Source organism: Oncorhynchus tshawytscha, linkage group LG09 (genome assembly GCF_018296145.1).
Source record: "Oncorhynchus tshawytscha isolate Ot180627B linkage group LG09, Otsh_v2.0, whole genome shotgun sequence".
NCBI lineage: Eukaryota > Metazoa > Chordata > Actinopteri > Salmoniformes > Salmonidae > Oncorhynchus > Oncorhynchus tshawytscha.
The window spans coordinates 28,537,184-28,565,153 of record NC_056437.1 but is presented as its reverse complement, the minus strand read 5'-3'; the positions used below and the strand labels follow the sequence as shown (position 1 = coordinate 28,565,153).

At 41.1% G+C, this 27,970-nt stretch overlaps 1 protein-coding gene across 5 annotated transcripts; it reads right to left on the bottom strand.

The window, feature by feature from the left end:
* Nucleotides 1–1,101: 1,101 nt before the first annotated feature.
* Nucleotides 1,102–27,950, bottom strand: LOC112257712 (ras-related protein Rab-6A). 5 transcript variants are annotated; one of them, XR_006084064.1, is made up of 9 exons: nt 27,665–27,950; nt 15,263–15,321; nt 10,627–10,680; nt 9,429–9,534; nt 8,235–8,346; nt 7,551–7,644; nt 7,114–7,207; nt 2,910–2,976; nt 2,631–2,697 (listed from the first exon to the last, which is right to left on the bottom strand). XR_006084064.1 is itself a non-coding variant. In XM_042326733.1 (8 exons), exons 1-8 carry the CDS (start codon nt 27,732–27,734, stop codon nt 2,633–2,635), a joined length of 627 nt encoding a protein of 208 aa, XP_042182667.1. In that variant the 5' UTR covers nt 27,735–27,950; the 3' UTR covers nt 1,102–2,632. The 5 variants fall into 5 exon arrangements, 4 of the variants coding, with proteins under 4 accessions (XP_042182667.1, XP_024287265.1, XP_024287264.1 ...); XM_042326733.1 differs by lacking the exons at nt 7,551–7,644; nt 9,429–9,534 and adding an exon at nt 9,696–9,801 and having other exon boundaries at nt 1,102–2,697; XM_024431497.2 differs by lacking the exon at nt 7,551–7,644 and having other exon boundaries at nt 1,102–2,697.
* Nucleotides 27,951–27,970: the final 20 nt, after the last annotated feature.

Genomic DNA, 27,970 nt, shown 5'->3' with positions numbered 1-27,970 from the left:
CACAAACACACAAAATCATACACAAATGACCTTGGATGGCCAAATAGGTAACACCAAATTGCTTTAATTAATTAACAGGAAAAGGACATCTTAGATTAATGGATATTCCAAAAAGACTATTTTAAAGCTGGAATTCTCATGATTTTCTTGCCACAAAGATGCTGATTAATGATAGACGTTGCTATTCCCTTGTCAATCCTGTATTGATACTCCATATTTAGGGCTTCAAGCTTGAATGTTGAGTATGAATCAAATAAGATGAAAAGAGATCAAACATTTAATAACCCAAAGTGTGAAGTCAGAGAGAATTATCCAGCTACTCTAAAGAACAGGGGTCACTTAACCAAAAGAAGAATGATAGTATATGAATTACGTAGGTCAACGGGTCTCTGAAGGGAGAGGGGGATGCAAGGTTTGGTGTGAAGCAGCGTTCAGGTGTGTGTCGGAAATGTTCATCAGGAAGCAGATTTAGATCCAAGTTTAACACTATCACTCTCCTGTGGATTTTTCTGCTCATGGGCCCCTGGCCAGTCTTTGGAGAGGCTGCCATCTAGTGGCTGTACAGGCTCTCAGCAGGACAGTAAAGGGATGGGCTCCTGTTAGAGACCTAGTTGATTTATGCTTGTCTCAACACAATTACCCTTTCAACGTTAGAGGGGAGTTAAACCAACCCCAATAAAATGCCAAGTCAAATTCACTGTGATAGCTGGGAGGCTGTAATCACGAACTGATATGAGAGCTGACAAATGGTGGGCTTGTAGCTTACTGGTAGGACATTGTTGTCAGAAAGTGGATGCAGGGTTGATGGGGAGTGCAGACAGGCAAGATTAGAGTATACATTCTGACTTTACCCAGTAACTTCCCCTTGACATTAACCATACCTGAAAGAAGGTCAATACTCTGGTCTGAAATGTACAGTACCATACAACACACTACCTCGGTCTGAGGATGACAGCTAGTTTTGTCCATGTGTCAAGACTTCTTAAACATTGCCCCTATATGTTGTGGGGAAATTATTTAGACTTAAAATATTGAATTCAAATATTTTCCACACTAACATAACACCACTAAGTTCACAGGAAATAACCAGACAACTCCCTCTTTCCAGATTGCCTTGTCTAGCATTTATCAATTTATTATTCAACCATCAAAAACAACATTTCAGTTACTAAATGCAGACCTTTCTTAGGGATGTTGATAAGACACTGATGAATTCTAGCAGTGCAAATTATGCGCTTCATTGCACAGAGACGTGGCGGCGCAAAGCAGTTACAGTTTACCTCTAACATCCAGTTAAAACCATTTCAAAGAAAAAAGGTTACGAACTAAGACTACCAAAAAAAGGACTTTCCTCCAAAAAAATAAACATTGCACTGTTTTTTTCTTCAGTTAAATTTGCATTTTGGGGTGGAGTAGAGGGGTAGTGTCACCAGAAGAGCTGGGAGACATGTTTGAAAATCAGGTGGTTGACAATACTCTGATTAGCCGTTTAAGGATCATCCCAACAATAATAGTATTAACAATAATACAAATGAAGAAACATGATCTATTAGAAATAAATATTACAAGTCATTATTAAATGAACATGTAAAATAATTATCATTAACAAAAGATCAAAAACAAGCAAAGAAAAGAAAATTACTCTAAAGTGTCAATATTATAACAAACCTAACAAAGCTAGGAAAACCATGGAAGCCCTCTACAATTAACACTTTTAAAAGGCATGTCTGCATATATTATGAAGTTGGGTTTGTGTTGAATTTGATACTTATTTCAATATACAAAAATCTTTTCGTAAACACTACTGTTCTCCAAAGCAATATATTTAAATCTATGATAATAATTGTACTCTTTAGAAAAAAGTAAAGACCTAACCAAGAGATAATAGAAAAATGGCAGCCAAGGTGAAGATACTTTTCCTCACAAATGAATGAAGGCTAAGGGACAAATTAAGGACGGTCGTGTAGTGGTAGTGAGACTGCCCTTGTTGTATAATGTCACGTCATTATGGTGGGACTATGTGTGTGTGAGTTCTTGTGGTTTCCCTATAGTGTCGTCATGCCATGTTTCTGTGAAGTGACACTGTATGGCTGCTCTGTGGTGGGACTGGCATTAGAAAGGGAGGTTGTTGTGCTCAACTTTCACCCTGTGAGTGATATTGATTGGGGGCTGCTAAACTGTAATAATCTGTTCAGAACCCACTTATGGCAGAAACATTCCACTCAGTATCTATGGGTCTAGGTCCCTCACAGGCTGCCATCATTTGACAACTGTGCAATCAAACATTTCGGTACTACAGAAAAATAGGATACAGTGCTAGATTTTGGGGGGATTTTGCCAAAGTAGAGTGAAAGATCAACTGAAATAAAATAGCCTTCACATCCATACTGTGCTTGTTAAGCTTAAGGTCATCTCAGTGAGAGCGGGTTACCACGACGACAAGAATGATGGACAGGTAGTGTTCTTCTCTTTCAGGCTGGGGAGAAGGAGTCAGGATTCAAGGGGTTCAGACAGAGGGAGAGCAGTCAAGCAGAAAGAAAAGGTACAGTATAGAGACATAGGGGGAGTGAATAAACCAGGGTGAGAAGGATCAAGAACAAAGCACAGGAGAGAGAGCGAATGAGTGATGGAGTTAGCAGGAGCAGCCTCCTTCGCTGATGGGCTGTTCTGGGGGCTTCTCCAGCTTTATGTCAATCACTGGGGGAGGAGGGGTTAAGGACCAACTCAGAGCTTAGACAGGAACACATGACGTCTTTTCAAACACTTCCCATCTTCTCAATATGTTTTAATAGGTTTACAAGCTACCCAATAGGTGGCTGTAAATGTTTGAGTACAATCTGTTTCTACTATTGCCACTGAAAAACATGCATAGTCAGTCACACACACGTTTCTGTGTAGAGTAAGGATACTGTCTTCTCTGCTCTTGTCCTGTGTGCTCTCCATGCCAGGGAGGGCAGCGGCCACGCGTCGGAACAGCTGCAGGGGAGAGAACAGACCTTGTTTGTCAGAGTCAGAACACGCCAACCTTCCTGCCTTGACACCAGGCCTGCAGCTCTGTGTGCTCTCGTTCTTCTTAGTACGTAGTCATTGGTAGGGCTGACAATTACCATATAACCATGGAACCGGCGGTCATGAAAATATATTAACTGTAAAAAAAATGAACTTATTTGTGGAATGAACAGCTGACTGAAAACGGGGTGGTTTGGCATTTGCTTCTGCTGTAACATGGACTCTACAACGTGGCTCCTTGCTGAAACAAACAAGATGTTGTAAAGTCTGAGGTTGCCTAGGCAACACCCCCCTCCCTGCAGCCTAGGTTGAAGATGAAAAGACAAAAGGATACCCCACAATGGGACCAGCTATGCTAGTTGATTTCCTAAAAAGCTTCCACATGGAATGACAACAAAGGTTAGGACAAGTTATCTTCAACCTAGCTTGCAGCAGCACATGCAGTCAGGAGTGGAAGAGAGGAGAAAATGTTTTTTTTTTGCTATTCAAGCAGTTATTACGATGACCGCTGTCATTTGTCTGAACAATTAGTCATCCAAAATTCCATGACCATCACAACTAGAGGCATTGAATTAAATCAATGTAAATTGGTTTAAGTAGGACAGCAGTAATCATATACATTTCCTCCTCAGAGGTAAATACCATCACATACCTGCTGGAAAGGAGTTTAAGATCATGCAGATCTGATGTATTAAATAGAATCCTTTGATACTAGTCGGAGAAAATCACTTCAAATCAAACCTCGAGTGAGAATTATAAGTTTTAAAAAGATGTACAGTACTGTGCAAAGGTTTTACGCAGGTGTGAAAAAAATGCTGTAAAGTAAGAATGCTTTCAAAAATAGACTATCAATTAACAAAATGCAGTGAGTGAACAGAAGAAAAATCTACATCAAATCAATATTGTGTGACCACTCTTTGCCTTAGAGTTGATGCTGTTTAAGTACATTTGCACACAGTCTTTGAAGGAACTCAGCAGGTAGGTTGGCCCAAACATCTTGGAGAACTAACCACAGTTCTTCTGTGGATTTAGGCAGCCTCAGGTGCTTCTCTCTCCATGTAATCCCCAGGGATGAAAACTGCTGAGAGCCCAAAAAGGTGACACTTATTTGTTGCACTGAAACATGCAAAAATCCCTGCCCGGGGGAAATGCAGGTTTTAACTAATTAAACAAAGAATATGATCTATATGATCAGTCTCTGTCTAAAATAGTGGTTAATGTGAACCTAATTCACAGCAAAAGAATTTAAAGAAAGCAATCCAATGTTATTTGTTGCCTTGAGAAAAAAACACACTAATATTGCAGTTAGCCATGACAGCCTTTATAAGAACGCTCGTGACCACACACAAATATTGCACTTGGGGAAAAAAACATCTTAAAGTAGAAATAGAATTAAACAAACAGGCATTCTATTTATGCTCTATTATAGTGGCCACTATAGGCATCGATTAAGTGCACAAGGCTACGTGTGCAAAAATAACTTTCACCCCCCCCCACACGTTACTTTCAAGTTCAACACAACAAAGCCAATATCTTTGGGCTACACTGCACACTATAACATGTGTCCACAGGCAGAAAGTGTAGACTGTTCCACCATGTGCCAACTAAAGTGAGAGAGGGAAAGTGTGTGGTGTCCTTTCGCCTCTAGTGGCATCCAGCTTAAGCCAGGCCCAGCTCCACTTGATCCCTGAATCCACTTGTTTAACTTTTTATGGCTGGGGGGCAGTTTTGAGTAGCTTGGATGAACAAGGTGCCTAAAGTAAACAGTCTGCTCCTCAGTCTCAGTTTCTAATATATGCATTGGATAGAAAACACTAAAGTTTGAATGATGTAGAGTATAACAGAACTCATATTGGCAGGCAAAATCCTGAGTTGAAATCAAAACAGGACGTCAGAAATCTGAGCTTGTATGTATTCAGAGTCCCCAATGAAATCCCCTTGAGATATGACTGATGTTGCACTGCCTAGGGGTTCCACTAGATGTCAACCATCAATAGAAATCATGAGGCTTCTATGTTGTTGTGGGAGTGAATGAGAGCAGAATATATCAGATGTCCATCAAGCAGCCATTTTGTGATCACACTTTTTCCTCATGGTAGTCACTTGCGTTCCATTGCTCATGAAGACAAGGAGGAATACTCCGGTTGGAACTTTATTGAAGCTATTTGTTAGAAACATAATGATTGATTCTGTACTTAGTTTGAAATGTTTCTTCGACCGGTAATATCACCTTTTGAAGTTAATGCTGACCAGAATTCGTGTTTGGATATGTATACCAAACGCGCTAACAAAAGGTATTTGCACATAAATAACAGACATTTTCGAACAAAAAACATTTATTGTGGAAATGTGATTCCTGATGTAGATCATCGTAGGGAATATTTATAATGTAATTTCTTGTTTATGTTGACGCCATCTTTGCGGCTGTGGTGTTTTTACTTTTGAGCCGTCTCAGATTATTGCATGAGTTTCTTTTTCCGTAAAGTTTTTTTTAAATCTGACACAGCGGTTGCATTAAGGAGAGGTATATCTATAATTCCATGTGTATAACTTGTATTATCATCTACGATGTGTATTTCTGTTAAATGATGTGGCTATGCAAAATCACTTGATGTTTTTGGAACTAGTGAATCCAATGTAAGCTGATTTTTTTATATAAATATGAACTTTATCAAACAAAACATGCATGTATTGTGTAACATGAAGTCCTATGAGTGTCATCTGATGAAGATAAGGTTAGTGATTAATTAGATCTTTATTTCTGTTTTTTGTGAATGCTATATTTTGCTGGAAAATGGCTGTGCTTGTGGTTTGGTGGAGACCTAACAATCGTTTGTAGTATTTCGCTGAAAAGCCTATTTGAAATCGGACACTTGTGGGATTAACAATGACAATAGCTTTAAAATTATATAAGACACACACATGTTTTAGGAATTATAATTATGAGATTTCGGTGGTTTGAATTTGGCGCCCTCTTTTCACTGGTAGTTGTCATATCGATCTCGGTATCGGGATTGCAGCCATAACAGCTTGTTAACAAACAACGCCTTGTTTTCACCTAATTCTCTCATTCTGAAAATGAACCACATACTGTAGATGGAAAACATTACTTAACAGATAGTGGTTAGTTCGTTAGCTAGTTAACATTTCACACAGATTGCCAGGGTCCAGTAAGCGACTAACGCGTTATAACTTGAGGAACGGCAAGGAGTCGAATACCAGTTAATACTATAGCGAATTGGTTAGGTTACTAATGTTGTAACGTTAGCTGTTTGACTTTATAAGCAAACTCAATTTGATCAGATAAATTGGCTAATGTTGGTCAATTTCTCTGGCTAGCTAACGGAGAATTTGATCCAACTAGTAAGATACTTAACAATACTAATACTTGTTCCCCCCTCACCTCAAACTTTCCAAATGCCAGTAGTTTTTGTTTACAGCTTATGAAGTATGCATCATCACCTTCTTACCTAATGTTACCTCTTCGTTACCGTTCAGGGGAGGCGCTGCCGCGCCGATGCTGTAACTAGCACATTGTCTCTTCTTCCTTCTGTTATGTAAATTATCAGATGCCTCCCTGAGGGTATTGCATGATGGATAAGTATCTGCCTGTACTTCTCAGCATTGAGGAGACCCTTAATTCTGACCAAATCCCCAACTCCATTTGCAGAAATGCAGCCCCAAACTTGCAAGGAACCGCCACCATGCTTCACTGTTGCCAGCAGACACTCATTCGTGTACCGCTCTCTAGCCCTTTGACGAACAAACTGCCTTCTGCTTCACACCAAATATGAATTTGATTTACATTTATTTTGTTCATTTTGCATTTAGTTAAATGATAAATATAATCTATTAACATGTCTATTTTTAAACATTCTTAATTTACAGCATTTTTTCACACCTGCCTAAAACTTTTGCACAGTACATCCCAGACTGGAGGCCAAAGTGGATGGTCTGTCCCAGGGTGCCCGGGGAACATTCTGGTCTTTAGTTATTATGGGATGGATGGGCAAGAGTTCTGAAAATAATCCAAGGACCCCATTTAGTGTAAAGCAAGCCAGATTTAAGAGTGTGAGCACTGCACACACGCATGCTGTGCTCTACCTGTTTGATATTGTAGCCCGTCTTTGCACTTGTTTCAATAAACAGAACATTCAGCTCTTTGGCTCTCTGTTCCCCTTCCTCTGTGGTTATCTGTCTGCAATGTCCCACGACAGACACACACACACATGAACGAGAAAACAAAAGGAATAGACAATGAAGATCGTGAAGGATGAACATGCCGTGTTTCCTCCCGCTACCGCTGCGGCAGCCTCTGCTCCGTCTTAAAGTGCCCACACAGCCAGACTCTCAAACACCTCAGAGCACCAGCTTAGCTCCAGGTTCAATACACCACATCATTCTAATTAAAGGCTCTTCATTATTGTAGCAATTGATCCTAAACTTCTGACTGTGATGAGTGACCTTTTCAAGGGTGAGCCGAGGCAGAAGCAGTGGCAGCATGGACGGAGAGAACGACTCAGCCACACACATACACTCACCTGCTTGACGTTGTATCCTGCTTTAGCACTAGTCTCAATAAACATTACATTTAGCTCTTTGGCCTTCCTCTCACCCTCTTCAATAGCAACTTGCCTGTGGTAGATAAGAGGGTTAAACATGCAGAACAGCAGCTTACAGTCAGTTCAGAGAATCTAAAGCATGCCAATCCTTCAAAAACACAGCCGGACAGCATCAATCACAAAAAAAAATGGGAATAGTACAAAGCAGTTGTTTAAAGGCATAAAAGCATTGAGGGTTATAGTGACAAACCATGTGTTAAAATAAAAAGGTCTGTTTCATTATCACAAATGGATAAGACTCAAAGGTGAATCTCAATGTGTTGAATCTCTGAATAATGAAACTAATTCTAGGCCATGCTGAGCTCCAAAGGCCATCTGTGTGGACTGTTCAACCCCAGCCAGATCTGTCTCTAGAGAGCCTGTACCAAGTGACGAGGCTAATAAGTCCCTGCTTAGCTGTCTCTAGAGGGCAGTGTTTCTCTCGCTTAACACAGGAGGGCCTAAAGGTCTCAGTCAGGAACTCACTGTGGCGCCAGTCTTAAATCATTCTACAGTAACAATCAGTCGATTCATTAGTATGCTCTAATGGAGAGCCCTCCAGGACCTGGTCTGATGAGAACTCTACAGGCTTACTGACATCACCCTTTAATTATTATGTCACACCTTTTGTCTGCAAGGTCAGTCTTGTTTCCCACCAACATGATGATGACATCACTTCCTCTCTCCGTTCTGACATCATCAATCCATTTTGTGGTTTGCTGGAAAGAGTTGACGTCTGATAGAAGAGGGAGGGAGAGGGAGTTCAATGTTAATCTCCAACTTGTGACAAGTACTGAATTATGGTAAGGAGCAGAAGGACAGAGACAGTGCCAACAAATAAGAACATATCATTAAACTACGTAAATCCATCTCCCATTTCCTATCCATCTAGGATTCTCTTATTATTTAGCCATATCCTTGTATTCTACCTTCCTGTCTGTCCAGCTAGATGTGGTGTTTGTTTTTCTGAAGAGAAAGACTTCCTCTTCCAGTTAAATAGCCCTGCTGCAGCGCCATGTTTCCTTATACAGTATCTGCCCCTAACGGTCCTCAAACACACATGGTAGGAGAGACGTTCAGAGACGTGAAAAAGGAGACATTACGTTGAAAGGCTGCAATATGTTAATTTCATAATGGGCAAAATAGGCCTCTGAAGCAACATCAAAGCTGCCAATAACAATTATTTGAATTAAACCAATAAGACACTTCATTATTTTGTAAGTATGTGTCAACAGAACTAGCAAGTAATTGGTGGCCATAATGGGGGGGAACAGACATTAAGAAAGATAGCAGAGAAATTAAGATAAAAAGGAAGGATAGAAAAGAAGTGATAGGTTGCTCTGTTGGGGAAAACAAGATGATAAATCTGCCATCCATGTATTCATGACCACAAATCTAAGAAACCACTAGACTATGGATTAAGTCAATGGTTCTTTAGTATTACAGATTTCACCGACTGATATTGTAGCCTAATTGGGTTTGCATGTAGTATGCTACCTAATGCTTTGCACTCCTAGTATCAATAAACAGATTAGCATTATCTTTTTATATTTGTTACAGAAACAGAAGCTTTCAGACAACAAAAAATGCAAAAAGCTAACAAAAAAAGTATGCACTTGTCCAAGTGGACTCACATACAAAAAGTGGGAGGGAAAACATCTACAAACAAGAAAAGGGGACAAAAAGGAGGAAAGATATCTGGAAGGATAAAGAGGGTGGGAAAACAGAAAAAAAGAAGAGGGAATTGAGCCAGCGTTGAAAAATGAGGACATCTTTTGTTTTGGTCAGCATCGTTCCATCAATAGGGGCCGCACTCACTTGTGATGTCATAGACTACCACAGCCACGGTGGAATCTCGTATGTAGCTAGGGATCAGACTCCGGAAGCGCTCCTGGCCGGCTGTGTCCCAAAGCTGCAGTCTCACCTGAGCAGCACGTTAGCACCAGCACACAGGGAGAGAAGGAGAGAGATGGCGGAGAGGAAGAGGTGGTGGTAAGAGAGGGGAGAACTGGACGAGGGTTGAGGAGGGGTGGGGAGGGGCACGCACGCACGTCGAGTGGGCGGGGCGCGGAGGCGAGTACCTACTTGTGATGTCGTATACTACGACAGCTGCGGCAGAGTCTCTGATGTAACTGGGGATGAGGCTACGGAAACGCTCCTGCCCAGCCGTATCCCACAACTGCAACCTGATCTGTTGCGGATGGGAGGGGAAATAAAAGAAAAGGAAAAGGAAAAAGAAAGGATGAAAAGAAAATGAGAGAAAACGAGTGCAGAAACAAAGGAAAACATGAGGTAAGAAACCATAAAGAGTAAGGAAATAAAACCTAATCAACTCATGAGAGAAAAAAAGAGGGAGAGGGCTGCATGCAGGGAGTGTGTGACCATAGGAGGAGTGGTGAGGGCCAAGGGAATCATGGGTACTAGGCCTCATTTCTGAAATGTTCTTCCCTCGTTCAAACTTGATGTTTAATTTTAACATGAGAATGAAGAGAATATGAGCAGATGGGAAAAAGGGAAGAAAATAATGAGTTTGTCTGGAGAAGAAAGCTAGCAGGAAGGAAGATGCAAGGTAAGCGCCAATCCCAGGCCAGGCCGGCCCTCTGGCATCTTTAAGGTGCTAGTGTGTGCACTGTCTGGTGTGTGCGCGCGTGAACCTGGGCCAGGATAAGACACTGTTAGAGCAGACAGAATCAGGTCACAGGATACCCAGTATCACCAAAGTCCCAGAAACCACCAGTGGCAAGGACTCAGGGACCTGTGTGATTGGGTGGGGGTGTGTGCGTGCGTGCCAGTTGAATGGGTACATTTTTTAATTTCAATGAAACTGGATTGAAGGGAGACGTTTTCAAAATCACCATAATGAAATGTAACATTATTTTCAATCAAATCACAATGCGACAGTCATGACTAACAGACTCACTTAAAAATGAACTAATTCCTCTCATAATCAATATATTATGACAAAATCAGCATGCTACCACTCAATGGAATTTAAAAAGGAGAAAGTAAAACTTACTGTTCTGTCTTCGAGGTACATGGTTTTAGACAAAAAATCTATTCCTATTGTGGCCTGGAAATGTGAAAGAATGAAGAGAATGAGACAGAACATTCTAACAATTATGATGGTAGATTGATAAGGAAAGGCTTGAGTACTGTACTTAAACTGAAGGAACAAACCTATTGCCCATGCACCTAAACAAAAGTTAGGTAACTGGTTCCACAGCCTTTTAAGTTTACTCTGATTTTCAATCAAAAGAAAAAAGTGTTAGCTGAATCGAACATATATAGTTGGCCCAAAATTAGCTCCAACTTAAAAATACATTTAAAAAGTATGTAAAAATGTAGTCTAATTTAAATTGTGTGTTTGCTCAACTTGTCTCATGTTCATTCAACTAGAAATTATTATTTGGGCATCTTCACTAAACAAGGTTGTGGAACTAGTTACACAATGTGCTTTTGACATAGGCTACAATTTTTTCTACTTACATTTGACAGACATGATTACATTGTGCATATTCAACTATACAGTAATTATTATTCAACATGTCCTGATTTGAACTCACTCTTGTAGAGGTTGGCCGATTAATTAGGGCCGATTTCAAGTTAATAACAATCGGTAATCGGAATATTTGGACACCGATTATGGCCGATTACATTGCGCTCCACGCGGAGACCGCGACAGGCTGACCACCTGTTACGCGAGTGCAGAAAGGAGCCAAGGTCAGTTGCTAGCTAGCCTTAAACTTATCTTATAAAAAACAATCAATCTTAACATAATCACTAGTTAACTACACATGGTTGATGATATTACTAGTTTATCTAGCTTGTCCTGCGTGGCATATAATCGATGCGGTGCCTGTTAATTTAGCATCGAATCATAGCCTACTTCGCCAAACGGGTGATGATTTAACAAGCGCATTCACAAAAAAAGCACTGTCGTTGCACCAATGTGTACCTAACCATTAACATCAATGCCTTAAAATCAATACACAAGTATATATTTTTAAACCTGCATATTTAGTTCATATTGCCTGCTAACATGAATTTCTTTTAACTAGGGAAATTGTGTCACTTCTCTTGCATTCTGTGAAAGCAGTGTCAAGGGTATATGCAGCAGTTTGGGCTGCCTGGCTCGATGCGAACTGTGAGAAGACCATTTCTTCCTAACAAAGACCGTAATTAATTTGCCAGAATTGTACATAATTATGACATAACATTGAAGGTTGTGCAACGTAACAGCAATATTTAGACTTAGGGATGCCACCTATTAGATAAAATACAGAACCTTTTCATATTTCACTGAAAGAATAAACGTTTTGTTTTCTAAATGATAGGTTAATAATATGGTCAAATCCGGAAACTAAGGCTCGTATTTCTGTGTGTTTATTATATTAGAATTAAGTCTGATTTGATAGAGCAGTCTGACTGAGCGGTGGTAGGCAGCAGCAGGCTCGTAAGCATTCATTCAAACAGCACTTTCTTGCATTTGCCAGCAGCTCTTCGCTGTGCTTCAAGAATTGCGCTGTTTATGACTTCAAGCAATACTAAAGTGCCTATACGAACATCCAATAGTCAAAGGTATATGAAATACAAATGGTATAGAGAGAAATAGTCCAATAAATTCCTATAATAACTACAACCTAGTACCTGGGAAAATGGAAGACTCATGTTAAAAAGGAAACACCAGCTTTCATATGTTCTGAGCAAGGAACTTAAAATGTTAGCTTTTTAACATGGCAAATATTGCACTTTTACTTTCTTCTCCAACACTTTGTTTTTGCATCATTTAAACCAAATTGAACATGTTTCGTTATTTGAGGCTAAATTGCTTTTGATGTATTATATGAAGTTAAAATAAAAAAAAAGTGTTAATTCAGTATTGTTGTAATTGTCATTATTACAAATGTATATAGATAAAAATCTGCCAAGTATATCGGTATCGGCGTTGAAAAATCATAAATCGGTCGACCTCTAATCTCTGGCTCACGGCGTACCAATCTCCCTGTTACGCCAGCATGTATGTGTCAATGACTGATTTCACCTGTATTGCTACACTTTGCAATTCAAAGTAAATCTCGGCTCTGTTAAAAGTACACTCAAGTAAAACCATTTTATTTATCTGTCACTAGCCGGCTACCACCCGGTTACTCAACCCTGCACCTTAGAGGCTGCTGCCCTATGTACATAGACATGGAATTACTGGTCACTAATAAAATGTTTATATACTGTTTTACTCATTTCACATGTACAGTGGCAAGAAAAAGTATGTGAACCCTTAGGAATTACCTGGATTTCTGCATAAATTGGTCATCAAATTTGATCTGATCTTCATCTAAGTCACAACAATAGACAAACCGTGTGCTTAAACTAATAACAAATTGTATTTTTCTTTTCTATATTGAATATTTATTTTATTTAACCAGGTGGGCCAGTTGAAAACAAGTTCTCATTTACAACTGACCTGGCCAAGATAAAGCAAAGCAGTGCGACACAGAGTTACACATGGGATAAACAAGCGTACAGTCAATAACACAATAGAAAAATCTATATACAGTGTGTGCAAATGTAGTAAGATTAGGGAGGTAAGGCAATAAATAGGCCATCGTGGCAAAATAACTACAATTTAAAACATTCACAGTATAGGTTGGAAAAAAGTATGTGAAACCCCTAGGCTAATGACTTCTCCAAAAGGTAATTGGAGTCAGGAGTCAGCTAACCTGGAGTACAATCAATAAGATGAGATTAGAGATGTTGGTTAGAGCTGCCTTACCCCATAAAATAACTCACAAAATTTGAGTTTGCTATTCACAAGGAACATTGCCTGATGTGAACCATGCCTCAAACAAAAGAGATCTCAGAAGAACCAAGATTGAGAATTGTTGAATTGCATAAAGCTGGAAAGGGTTACAAAAGTATCTCTAAAAGCCTTGATGTTCATCAGTCCACAGTAAGACAAATTGTCTATAAATGGAGAAAGTTCAGCACTGTTGCTACTCTCCCTAGGAGTGGTCGTAAGGGAAAGATGACTGCAAAAATCACAGTGCAGAATACTCAATGAGGTTAAGAAGAATCCTAGAGTATCAGCTAAAGACTTACAGAAATCTCTGGAACATGCTTGCATCCCTGTTGATGAGTCTCCGATACGTAAAAAAATAAACAAGAATGGTGTTCATGGGATGACACCACGGAAGAAGCCACTGCTGTTAAAAAAAACAAAAAAACATCTGAAGTTTGCAAAAGTGCACCTGGATGTTCCACAGCACTACTGACAAAATATTCTGTGGACAGATGAAACGACAGTTGAGTTGTTTGGAGGAACACACAACACCATGTGTGGAGAAAAAAAAAAGGCACAGCACAACATCAAAACCTCATCCCAACTGTAAAGTATGCTGGAGGGAGCATCATGGTTTGGGGCTGCTTTGCTGCCTCAGGGCCTGGACAGCTAGCCATCACTGATGGAAAAATTAATTCAAGCTTATCAATACATTTTGCAGGAGAATGTAAGGCTGTCTGCCTGCCAATTGAAGCTCAACAGAAGTTGGGTGATGCAACAGGACAATGACCCAAAACACAGAAGTAAATCAACAGAATGGCTTCAACAGAAGAAAATACACCTTCTGGAGTGGCACAGTCAGAGTCCTGACCTCAACCCGATTGAGATGCTGTGGCATGACCTCAACAGAGCAGTTCACACCAGACATCCCAAGAATATTGCTGAACTGAAGCAGTTCTGTAAAGAGGAATGGTCTAAAATTCCTCCTGACCGTAGTACAGGTCTGATCCGCAACTACAGAAAACATTTGGTTGAGTTTATTGCTGCCAAAGGAGGGTCAGCTAGTTATTAAATCCAAGGGTTCACATACTTTCTCCACCCTACACTGTGAATGTTTACATGGTGTGTTCAATAAAGACATGAAAACGTATAATTGTTTTTGTGTTATTAGTTTAAGCAGACTGTCTATTGTTGTTACCTAGATGAAGATCAGATCAAATTTTATGACCAATTTATGCAGAAACCCGGGTATTTCTTGCCACTGCATTCTAGTCAATACCACTGACATTGCTCGTCTTTAATATGCATATATTTCTGAATTCCATTCTTTTAAATTTGTGTGTATTGTTGTGAATTGTTAGACACTACCGCACTTTTGGAGCTAGGAACACAAGCATTTCGCTTCATCCGCAATATCATGAGCTAAATATGTGTATGCGACCAATAAAATTTGATAATTTCTAGTAGAATTAAGATATGAGACATGTTGCGCAAACACATTTTAAGTTAACTGAATTTTTGCCTGTTTTCTTAAGTTGGAGCCAAGTTTGGGTCAACTAAACATGTTAAATTCATGTAACACTAGCCGAAATGTTACTTTAAAAAAAAAAAAGGCTGTGGAACCAGTTAGTTAATAATATCAATTAGTTTAAACTATTTTTTTTACAGCGTAGTCAAGCGCAGCACTACCACACCGGACTCAAATGGCTAATCATAAAGACTGACTAGCTGAATCAATTGTGTTTGTCTGGAGCAAAAGCTTGCCCACTCTGTAGTAGGACCAGGACTAGGGTTAGGCATTGAGACCAATGATGTAATAAACCTAGCCCCAACCATCATATCCAGATTCAACTCTGCATGTGTGGTCTAGCCTCACCTGGTAGGTGTTGTCGAAGCTGTCGTACATGAACCTGGTAATCAATGAGGTCTTCCCCACTGAAAAACAAGACAGGCTCATGTTATGACCAACATTGTTATAACCCCATTAATCTGTTTAATAAAACATGTACTACAGTCTTGAAGGGCAAGTAACACACCAGTAAGGCTGGCAGATAGTACTGACAAAACAGACACTGACAAGTCTCATTTCACATAGCCAACACAGAAATAGAATGAATCATTCCATTTCTATGAAGTAACATGTTCCAGCCTGATTTGATGTATCAAATCTCCAGCAACTCCTCAGTCAATTTGCAGGCCACAGCTCAGCACAACTGTATGACTTGACTCCACCAACCAACCATCAAGAGGCCTGGAGTAAGAGTCCAGGAGGAGCTGTCTGAGTCTGCATGCTCACCATAAGAAACCCAACACCACAATATAGACTGCAAATCAACAAGGGATTTCTCAGTGAAAAACCAGCAAAAATGACATAAGAAAATAAAATGTTTTTTGTATAGACTTGGAAAAAACCCTTTAAGGAATGCTGGGAGATTGTCAGTGGCGGTGCCAGCCCAGACCTGGCCCTCTGACACCAACACTCCCTCGCCCTGCACTGGCATGTGACAACACTAAGGGAAATTAGAGGGGGATTAAAAAAAAAACAGGGAAGAGGCAGAGGAAAAGCAAGAAGAATGGACAGCATTTTGTTTCATTGCTCCAGTCTACCACATCGTGGAATGCACAAGTATTCATCTCCCACTCCCTACTCCTTTCTACCGCGTCCATGTATGTCTCACCCGGCCACTATCATATTACTGCTGTGTCACTGTTGAACCTGGCTGGGTAGCCTCAAGTCATGTATCCTGAGCAGAGCCCTCAAAAACACAGCCTCGGGGGCAGTGTCCAGAATCACAGTACACACAGCAATCTGTACCATCAATATACCACTACACTAAACTAGAGGTTGACCGATTGATCAGCTTTTTAATTTTTTTTTTTTTATATACCTTTATTTAACTAGGCAAGTCAGTTAAGCACTTCCACAAGGAGACTGCCGGGGGCAGAACGACAAATTTTCACCTTGTCAGCTCGGGGGAATGCAGTAAGCCAACGGTGCCTCTCTCTCGTTGCACTCCACAAGTGCTAGCTAGCATTAATCTTAATCAAAAAACAATCACTCAAATCACTAGTTATCATCAACCATGTGTAGTTATTACAAGATATTATCTAGAGTGTCCTGCGTTGCATATAATCTAACTGAGCATACAAGCATCTGACTGAGCGGTGGTAGGCAGAAGCAGGCGCATAAACTCAAACAGCACGTTCGTGCGTTTTGCTAGCAGCTCTTCGTTGTGTGTCAAGCATTGCGCCGTTTATGACTTCAAGCCTGTCAACTCCCGAGATGAGGCTGGTGTAACCGAAGTAAAATGGCTAGCTAGTTAGCGCGTGCTAATAGTGTTTCAAATGGCACTCGCTCAGCCTTGGGGTGGTTGTTTCCCCTTGCTCTGCATGGGTAACGCTGCTTCGATGGAGGCTGTTTTCGTTGTGTTGCTGGTTCAAGCCCAGGGATGAGCGAGGAGAGGGACGGAAGCTATACTGTAACACTGGCAATACTAAAGTGCCTATAAGAACATCAATAGTCAAAGGTTAATAAAATACAAATGGTATAGAGGGAAATAGTCCTATAATAACTACAACCTAAAACTTATCTGGGAATATTGAAGACTCATGTTAAAAAGGAACCACCAGCGTTTATATGTTCTCATGTTCTGAGCAAGGAACTGAAACGTTAGCTTTCTTACATAGAATATATTGCACTTTTACTTTCTTCTCCAACACTTTGTTTTTGCATTATTTAAACAATTGAATATGTTTCATTATTTATTTGAGGCTAAATTTATTTTATTGTTGTATTATATTAAAGTTAAAATAAGTGTTCATTCAGTAGTTGTAATTGTCATTATTACAAATAAAAAAATATTTGTAAAAAATTGATTAAATCGGTATCGGCTTTATTGGCCCCCCAATAAATCGGTATCAGCGTTGAAAAAACAAAATCGATCAACCTCTACACTAAACAATATTGGAACGAATGTGTGCAGGATTTGAGCACGAGGGACAGGCAGTAGTCTATATTTTGCTACATTTAATAGGCCTACTAGCTAGGGGAGGTTGGGAAACACTGGCTCAGCCTGACCTTTTGGTCCTGTCACTAATTCAAATACAAAGTTCTCTGCAATGCATTCCTCAGTCAATTTAGAGTATGCCTAATCTCTATGTCTATTGGTTATCAGGAAGATAAATCAGGCAATCAAATAACAAATACAGACAAATCTGATGAAGAGGTCAGCCTGCCCATTGTGTGACCTCTAAAATACACCCAGGTCAATATGTGTGGCCCTATGGCCAGGGTGGGAAATTAACGTTTTGGTCCACCAGCAACTGTGGCAGGTAGATACGTTTAAACACACACAAAAAAAGAAACGTCCTCTCACTGTCAACTGCGTTAATTTTCAGCAAACTTGTGTGTAAATATTTGTATGAACATAAGATTCAACAACAGACAAACTGAACAAGTCCCACAGACATGTGACTAACAAATGGAATAGTGTGTCCCTCAAAAATCAAAAGTCAGTCAGTATCTGGTGGCCACCAGCTGCATTTAGTACTGCAGTGCATCTCCTCCTCATGGACTGGATCAGATTAGCCAGTTCTTGCTGTGAGATGTTACCCCACTCTTCCACCAAGGCACCTGCAAGTTCCAGGACATTTCTAGGTGGGGGGTGGCTAGCTCTTACCCCCCGATCAAACAGGTCCCAGACGTGCTCAACCGAATTGAGATCCAGGCTCTATGCTGGCCATGGCAGAACACAGACATCCCTGTCTTGCACGCACAGAATGAGCAGTATGGATGGTGGCATTGTCATGTCAGGATGAGCCTGCAGGAAGGGTACCACATGCGGGAGGAGGATGTCTTCCCTGTAACGCACAGCGTTGAGATAGCTTGTTGTTATTGCAGGCACAGTCCGATGATGCTGTGACACACCGCCCCAGACCATGACGGACCCTCCACCTCGATCCCACTCCAGAGTACAGGCCTCAGTGTAACGCTCAATCCTTTGACGATAAACAAAGCCGACCATCACCCCTAGTGAGGCAAAAACCGTGACTCGTCAGTGAAGAGCACGTTTTGACAGTCTTGTCAGGTCCAGCGACGATGGGTTTGTGCCCAAAGGCGACGTTGTCTGGCGAGCCTCTCTCAGCCAATTGCGGACAGTCTGAGCACTGATGGGGGGGATTTGGTGTTGAAGGTGTAACTCGGGCAGTTGTTGCTGCAATCCTGTACCTGTCCTGCAGGTGTGATGTTCGGATATACCGATCCTGTGCAGGTGTTGTTATGTGGTCTGCCACTGCAAGGACGATCAGCTGTCCATCCCGTCTCCCTGTAGCACTGTCTTAGGCGTCTCACAGTATGGACATTGTAATTTATTGCCCTGGCCACATCTGCAGTCCTCATGCATCCTTGCAGCATGCCTAAGGCACATTCACGTAGATGAGCAGAGACACTGAGTAGCTTTCTTTTGGTGTTTTTCAGAGTCAGTAGAAAGGCCACTTTAGTGTCCTAATATTTCATAAGTGTGACTTTAATTGCCTACCGTCTGTAAGCTGTTAGTGTCTTAACGATCGTTCCACAGGTGCATGTTCATTAAATGTTTATGGTTCATTGAAAAAGCATGGGAAACAGTGTTTAAACCCTTTACAATGAAGATCTGTGAAGATATTTGGATTTTTACGATTTATCTTTGAAAGACAGGGTCCTGAAAAAGGGACGTTTCTTTTTTTGCTGAGTTTAGTTGAAGTTGGAAGTTTACATACATTTAAACTCAGTTTCACAATTCATGACATTTAATCCTAGTAAAATGCCCTGTTTTAGGTCAGTTAGGATCACCACTTTCTTTTAAGAATGTGAAATGTCAGAATAATAGTAGAGATTTATTTCAGCTTTTATTTCTTTCATCACATTCCCAGTGGGTCAGAAGTTTACATGCACTCAATTAGTATTTGGTAGCATTGCCTTTAAATTGTTTAACTTGGGTCAAATGTGTTGGGTAGCCTTCCACAAGCTTCCCACAATGAGTTGGGTGAATTTTGGCCCATTCCTCCTGACAGAGCTGGTGTAAATGAGTCAGGTCTGTAAGGCCTCCTTGCTCGCACACACTTTTTCAGATCTGCCCACAAATGTTCTATATGAGGTCAGAGCTTTGTGATGGCCACTCCAATACCTTGACTTTGTTGTCCTTAAGCCATTTTGCCACAACTTTGAAAGTATGCTTGGGGTCATTGTTCATTTGGAAGACCCATTTGTGACCAAGATTTAACTTCCTGACTGATGTCTTGAGATGTTGCTTCAATATATCCACATCATTTTCCACCCTCATGATGCCATCTATTTTATGAAGTGCACCAGTCCCTCCTGCAGCAAAGTAACCCCACAACATGATGCTGCCACCCCTGTACTTTACAGTTGGGATGGTGTTCTTCGGCTTGCAAGCCTCCCCCCTTTTCCCCCAAACGTAACGATGGTCATTATGGCCGCCAAACAGTTCTATTTTTGTTTCATCAGACCAGAGGACATTTCTCCAAAAAGTACGATCTTGTCCCCATGTGCAGTTGCAAACCGTAGTCTGTCTTTTTTATGGAGCAGTGGTTTCTTCCTCATCAAATCTACACACAATAACAAAAGAAACATTTTGAAATTCTTGCAAATATATTTAAAAAACTAAATTACCTTATTTACATCATTATTCAGACCTTTTGCTATGAGCCTCAAAATTGAGTTGAGTCTTCCTGTTTCCATCCTTGAGATGTTCCTGCAACTTGGAGTCTGTGGTAAAATTCTATTGATTGGACATGATTTGGAAAGGCACACACACACACCTATATAAAAGGTCCCACAGTTGACAGTGTATGTCAGAGGAAAAGCCATGAGGTCGAAGGAATTCTCCGTAGAGCTCAGAAATAGGCTTGTGTCGAGGCACAGATCTGCAGCATTGAAGGTCCAAGAACAGTGGCCTCCATCATTCTTAAATAGAAAAAGTTTGGAACCACCAAGATTTCCTAGAGCTAGCAGCCTGGCCAAACTTCGCAATCGGAGAAGGGCCTTGGTCAGGGAGGTGATCAAGAACCCAAAATGGTCACTCTGGAGGTCTGTCAGAGTTCCTATGTGAAGATCGGAGAAACTTCCAGAAAGACAACCATCTCTGAAAACAAGATTCTCTGGTCTAATGAAACCAAGATTGAACTCATTGGCCTGAATGCCAAGCGTCACACCTGGAGGAAACCTGGCACCATCCCTACAGTGAGGCATGGTGGTGGCAGAATCATGCTGTGGGGATGTTTTTCAGCAGCAGGGACACTAGTCAGGATCAAGGGAAAGATGAAAAGAGCGAAGTAGAGAGTGATCCTTGATGAAAATCGGCTCCAGAGCGCTCAGGACCTGACTGGGGCAATGGTTCACCTTCCAACAGGATAACAACCCTAAGCACACAGCCAAAACGACACAGGAGTGGCTTTGGAACAAGTCTCTGAATGACCTTGAGTGGCCCAGCCAGAGCCTGGACTTGAACCCGATCTAACATCTCTGGAGACACCTGAAAATAGCTTTGCAGCGACACTTCCCCATCCAACCTGACAGAGATTGAGAGGATGTGCAGAGAAGACTGGGAGAAACTTCCCAAATACAGATGTGCCAAGCTTGTAGCATCATACCCAAGAAGACTCAATGCTGTTATCGCTGCTAAAAGTGCTTCAAAGTACTGAGTAAAGGGTCTGAATACTTATGTAAATGTGACATTTCCTTCTTTCCTCTTCCCCACCCCCCCAAAAAGTTTTTGCTTTGTCATTATGGGGTAGTGTGTGTAGATTGAGGGGCAAAAAAACAATTTTATACATTTTAGAATAAGGCTGTAACGTAACAAAATGTGGAAAATGTCAAGGGGTCTGAATACTTTGAATGCAGTGTATAGTGTAGCAAATGGTCATCTAAACTGCTGTGAAACATTTTCCATAACCAAAAATATTTACATTTTCAACTGGTGTACAAAATCAAAAAGAGACAAAAACATGAAGCATAGAAATAAAACAGATCTACCGCTTCTTACTTGCTTTCAAATGAGAATGATAGATCTAGAACTCACATTGCTATGTGAATTTGGTCAAGTCTCCCAAAAAGATAGATATCTATATATAGCAACTTCAACAATGATAGCCCCTTGAATCATTCAGAGAAGATGACGGTTTCGGCTCGGAAGAATGTGGACGTCTTTACTGTCGTGTAAAAATGGGTACAGAAAAAAAGCTGACCCACTAGGAAGGTGCAACTGACACTTCAGCGTGAGAACGACACTTATCAAGAGCTAGTTCCACCCATTCCCCTTCTATATAGCGAGCCCTTCATCTGGCCCACTGAATGTTGTTAACCTCAGCCCAAAGAGAGGATACGAGAGCAAAGGGAGGGTGGAAGACAAACGACACAGAAAGGAATGTGTAAAAAAAATAAAAAATAAAAAAGTTTGAGTTGGCCTCAATTCTCCTCAGCTTTAAAGCTCCCCTTTCTCTCACACCTGTTTTAATTATTAATATGCTCTGCTGGCAATCTATGTACCTCAGTGTGTGGGTGAGTGTCTGTGCCCTCCCTCTTTTTAAACAGGTCAAATATCTTCCTTAGAAGACCGATCCTAAAACTCACATATCCTCTTCTCCCAGACCCCTCCCAAACCAGCAGGTTCACCCCTCCTCCCATTTCCCTCATGGTAGGACATCCCCCCCAGGACACAAGTCTCCTGTCAGCTCTATTCCCCCTATACCCGTTCCCACTCCTATTGTTCTGTAGTCAGTGCCAGTGGGCAGACAAAGGCAGTCTGCATTTGGGAAAGTTCAAAAGAATGTTTAATGAGCCAAAATGCAGAGGCCCACCACTTCCTAAATACAAAATTGTATTTGGTCTTTCATTGAATTAATAAACACAAGAGTTGTTTGTTAACACATTTTTACTTACCAGGTAAGTTGTCTAAAAAGTGGGAACACTTTACAGCAACAACCTGGGAAAGAGTTGCCGGGGCGATGATAGTTGAAGCTGGGGATGATTAGGTGGCCAGGGTAATATGATGGCCATCTTGGGAATCAGCCAAGACACCAGGGTAAACACTCCCTCCCTACTCTTATCAGGACCTCAATTTAACATCTCATAATTATTGGGAAGGGTAGGCCTAACTTGGTAGGGTCTGGGTTTAGGGTCAGGCCATCCTCTCAAACATGTTATTACACTAATAAGACTTAATTGTGAAAAAAAAACCTGGAAAGTAAAGCAGAGGAGGCTGGTGGGAGGAGCTATCGGAGGATGGGCTCACTGTAACGGCATAAATGGAATGGTACCAAACAAGAAAAATTGAAACAACGTGCCTGACCCTGTTCCACTGAGTCTTCCCACCTGCCTCCTCCGATGCAAAGTCACTTCAAAATCTATACTCAGCTTAATGGGAGTCTGTGGACATTACATATCAAACAAAAATCTGGAGTGTGAAATGTATTGTGTGTGAGTTTCCCAACAGTGAGGGATTTATATTGACCAGGCCTGTGTGTGCACATGAAAAGGCAGTAGATAGTTTGACACTGGATCAGGGTGACAATCTCTCACGCCAGTGCGGAAATCCACATTTACATAAATGTCTGTGGGGTGAGGTCAGTAGGGGCAGGACGATATCAGTATCTCCATACTCGTTAGTATCATTAACTTCTTTCGCACTTGTTCTAGTGGCATGCATTCAAAATGAGTAGCTTTTCTTCTGCAAAATAACTATGAATTAACTAACTTATTTTGAAATAATTGTCAACATATAAACATCAAATTAAGGTGTGGGACGTTCACTGTATTACAAGGAACAATAGCAGGTGTATTTCGCTCCAGTAGCTGGCATATTCTGTCCGTTCATAATTCACCTGGGGCGGCAGGGTAGCCTAGTGGTTAGAGCGTTGGACTAGTAACCGGAAGGATGCAAACCCCCGAGCTGACAAGGTACAAATCTGTCGTTCTGCCCCTGAACAGGCAGTTAACCCACTGTTCCTAGGCCGTCATTGAAAATAAGAATTTGTTCTTAACTGACTTGCCTAGTTAAATAAAGTTAAAATAAAATACCTGTGGGAACATACCGGCTCTCAAAACCGACAACAGAAAGAGTTGGCCAATACTATCCGAGAGATTGTTTGGGAGGAAATTACCTCAGCCCTCGAATTGCAATTAAAAACTACTTAATCCCTTGCACTGCTCACTTCTAAAGTGGATACAGTGTATTCCGACCACTCAACTTTGTCCACATTGTTTCCACATTACAGAATGATTCTAAAATGGATTAAATCGTTTCCCCCCCTCATCAATCTACACACCATATTGATGAATCAAAAACAGTTGACATTTCTTGCAAAAATATTTTTTTTTATTAAAAAAATAATAATACCTGGAAATATCACATTTACATAATGTGATATTTCAGTTTTTACATCTGGTTTCCTCCAGATGTGATGCTTGGCATTCAGGCCAATGAGTTCAATCTTAGTTTCATCAGACCTCAGAATCTTGTTTTTCATGGTCTGAGAGTCTTTAGGTGGCTATTGGCAAACTAAGCGGGCTGTGATATGCATTTTACTGAAGAGTGGCTTCCATCTGGCCACTACCATAAAGACCTGATTGATGGAGCGCTGCAGATATGGTTGTCCTTCCGAAAGGTTCCCCCATCTCTATAGAGGAACTCTGGAGCTCTGTCAGAGTGACCATCGGGTTCTTGGTCACTTTCATGACCAAGGCTCTTCACCTCCGATTCCTCAGTTTGGCCCAGCGGACAACTCGAGGAAGTGTCTTGGTGGTTCCAAACATCTTCCATTTAAGAATGATAGAGGCCACTATGTTCTTGGGGACCTTCAATGGTGCAGATTTTATTTTAAAGAATAAATACAATTGATTCAAAGGCCGTTGCTCCCGCCTGAGAAACTCGCTCCACCCTCCAGTCAAACCAGCTCCACTCACATAATCTGATCCACACACAATCTCGCAGCGTAGCCAATGGCTGTGATACTGCCCTCAGCACAAGACAATGATGAGAACACCCCCTCAACTCATTATTATTGCCAAGCATTGGATTTCATTATTATATTGCCTATGTTCAAAGACATTTAGACAATGACTCCACGCGAACTAAAGAGGTACGGACAAAAAAAGTGCATTCGGAAAACATTATAAAATGGATTAAATAGTTTCTTTTTTTATTGCTCACTCTACACACAATACCCCATAATGACAAACCGAAAACAGGTTTAGAAATGTATTACAAATAAAAAACTGGAATATCTTATTTAAATAAGTATTCAGACCCTTTGCTATGAGACTCGAAATTGAGTTCAGGTGCATTCTGTTTACATTGATCATCCTACAAATCTTTCTACAACTTGATTGGAGCCACATGTGGTAAACTCAATTCATTGGACATGATTTGGAAAGGCACACACCTGTCTATATAATGTTCCACAGTTGACAGTGCATGTCAGAGCAAAAACCAAGCAATGGGGTCGAAGGAATTGTCCATAGAGCTCAGAGACGGGATTGTGTCGGAGGCACAGATCTGGGGAATTGTACCAACAATTTTTATTTTATTTTAAATTCAGCAGCATAGAAGGTCCCCAAGAACACAGTGGCCTCCATCGTTCTTAAAAATGGAAGATGTTGAAACCATCAAGACTTTTCCTAGAGCTGGTCGACGGGCAAACTGAGCAATTGGGGCCTTGGTCTGGGAGGTGACCTAGAACCCGATGGTCACTCAGAGCTTCCTCTGTGGAGATGGGAGAACCTTCCAGAAAGACAACCATCTCTGCAGCACTCCACCAATCAGGCCTTTATGGTAGTGGCCAGACAGAAGCCACACCTCAGTAAAAGGCATGACAGCCCTCTTGGAGTTTGCCAAAAGGCACCTAGAGACTCTCAGACCATGAGAAACAAGATTCTCTGGTCTGATGAAACCATGAGTGAACTCTTTGGCCTGAATGCCAAGCGTCACGTCTGGAAGAAACCTGGCACCATTCCTACGGTGAAGCATGGTGGTAGCAGCATCAAGCTGTGGGGATGTTTTTCAGCGGCAGGGAATGGGAAAATAGTCAGGATCGAGGGAAAGATGAACAGAGCAAAGTAGAGAGATCCTTGATGGAAACCTTTTCTGTGGCACTCAGAACCTCAGACTGGGGGAAAAGGCTCACCTTCAAAACAGCTGTGCAGCGATGCTCCCCATCCAACAAGACAGAGCTTGAGAGGATCTGCAGAGAAGAATGGGAGAAACTCCCCAAAGACAGGTGTGCCAAGCTTGTAATGTCATACCCAAAAGACTCGAGGCTGTAATTGCTGCCAAAGGTGCTTCAACAAAGTACTGAGTAAAGGGTCTGAATATTTATGTAAATGTGATATCAGTTTTTATATTTTAATACATTTGCAAAAATTGTCATTATGGGGTATTGTGTGTAGATGAGGGGGGAAAACGATTGAATACATTTTATAATAGGGCCTTAACGTTACAAAATATGGAACAAGTTAAGGGGTTTGAATACTTTCGGAATGCACTGTATTGAAGTGCCATACAGACTGAGGTTGCTTTCTTGTGCGGATACAGCACATTATATCCCTATGGGCTAAACTGTTGAGGATAGATGGCCAGTCCCATATGGGCTTCCACACAATCCCGTCCGTCCGTCCGTGTTCCCCAGCAACAGCCCCAAAACGTCACTGCTCTAGAGGAGATCTGCATGGAGGAATGGGCCAAAATACCAGCAACAGTGTGTGAAAACCTTGTGAAGACTTACAGAAAACATTTGACCTCTTGTCATTGCCAACAAAGGGTATATAACAAAGTATTGAGATACACTTTTGTTATTGACCAAATACTTATTTTCCACCATAATTTGCAAATACATTCATTAAAAATCCTACAATGTGATTTTCTGGCATTTTTCTCATTTTGTCTGTCATAGTTGAAGTGTACCTATGATGAAAATTACAGGCCTCATATTTTTAAGTGGGAGAAATTGCACAATTGGAGGCTGACTAAATACTTTTTGCCCCACTATATTTGAAGTGTAGCATGGGTTCTGGTTAAAGGAGGGGGGATGTTTGTTGCTGACAGTGGTATATAGGATAGCCTACTTTATAGCCTTGCCTACGATGAGAGGAACAGATTGACGTACAGCCCACCTCCATACCAGCCCACCCACTCAGCAGTGCTGTGATCAGGCTGGTCACCCAGGCTTCACAATGCATCATTCCAGTCCTTGGTTCTCCCTCAATGCACTTTCATACTGAAAACCACAGGCCTTAAATCAGGGTGGTTCTGTCTGCAATGTATGTTGTAGGAAAGTTGGGTTTCAGGTATACCGGATCCATCCAGCATATACAATAGCTCAAATTCTCAGAATCAGAGATAGGCAGATTGTTTCATAAGAATGGTGATGCTTTTTAAAATCACAATTGCCACCACATCATGAGAATAGAGAGCTGTTGAAATGTACAATATGAAGTCCCCACATAAGAGAAAAAGACAGTGCTGGCTGGCAGGCAGGCGCCTATAAATCAACCATTTAACGTTGATACTTGGTTTGACATGCAATGAGACGTCTTTCTTGGCACAGAGGCTGTCTTTAGCAAGAGTGACGACTGAGGTGGTTAGCACCAGAAACTCTACAACCGCTCTGAAAACCAAAGACAAATCTGACTGAATAAACACACCAGAGCAAACCCTAGCTATAGTTATACAATAGCGGCTAGTTATTGTAGTCGTAGTATGTAGCATCTAGCTAGGTTAGTGGTTCATGTATTGATTTATTTTAGTTAACGTTACAAACCGACTGCTGACTAACTAGAAACAATTAGTCTCCCAACAACAGCTTGTTAGTTTAGTTAACTTGCTAGCCTAAATAGCTAGCTTCCTGACCTGTGTCGAAAACATTAGAATAACTGGCTTACACTGCCAAATAGTTAGCCAACTAACCATAAATTAGTTAGCAATGTAAACATTTGATATCACCGAAAGGTTAAGTTAAATACCAATGATCGGTAATCGTAGCTAGCTATATAACTGAATCGCCATGGTCTCAGTTGTATGACAGTCGGTGGATATCAATTTTTAAAAAAGAGACTCGCCCAAGATGAACAGGGCTGGCATTAGCTAGCTAGCTAGCTAGCTAGCCAGCTAAGTTAGCAAGCTTTTGATCACATAGCTAGCTATTTAGCGAACTCCGTGTTAAAAATATGTCTCATTTTCAACCTTGGCCGAACGTTACATCATATAGTTTTCAGTTGTACACTTACCGCTCTGCTCGCCAAGAAAGACTAATTTAAATTTCCTTAGAGGGTTTCCGAAATCTCCTGCCGCGGTCATGACTGCAGTATAGTTAGAAAGGCAAGTTGGAGACTGTGGGAGAAACACACTAGGGCCCTACTTCAGTGAGCTAGCTAAATCGCTAGCTAGCCAGTTCTTTAGCTACCTAGCATTAAGCAATGCTCCTCTAGTGCAGTATATTGGCCAAACTGGCAGTCGGTGAGTTTAATAGGTAATTGGCTAGCTAAACCTCAGCACTCCCCCCAGTGTGTTGTGAGCAACATTAGCGTGAGCAA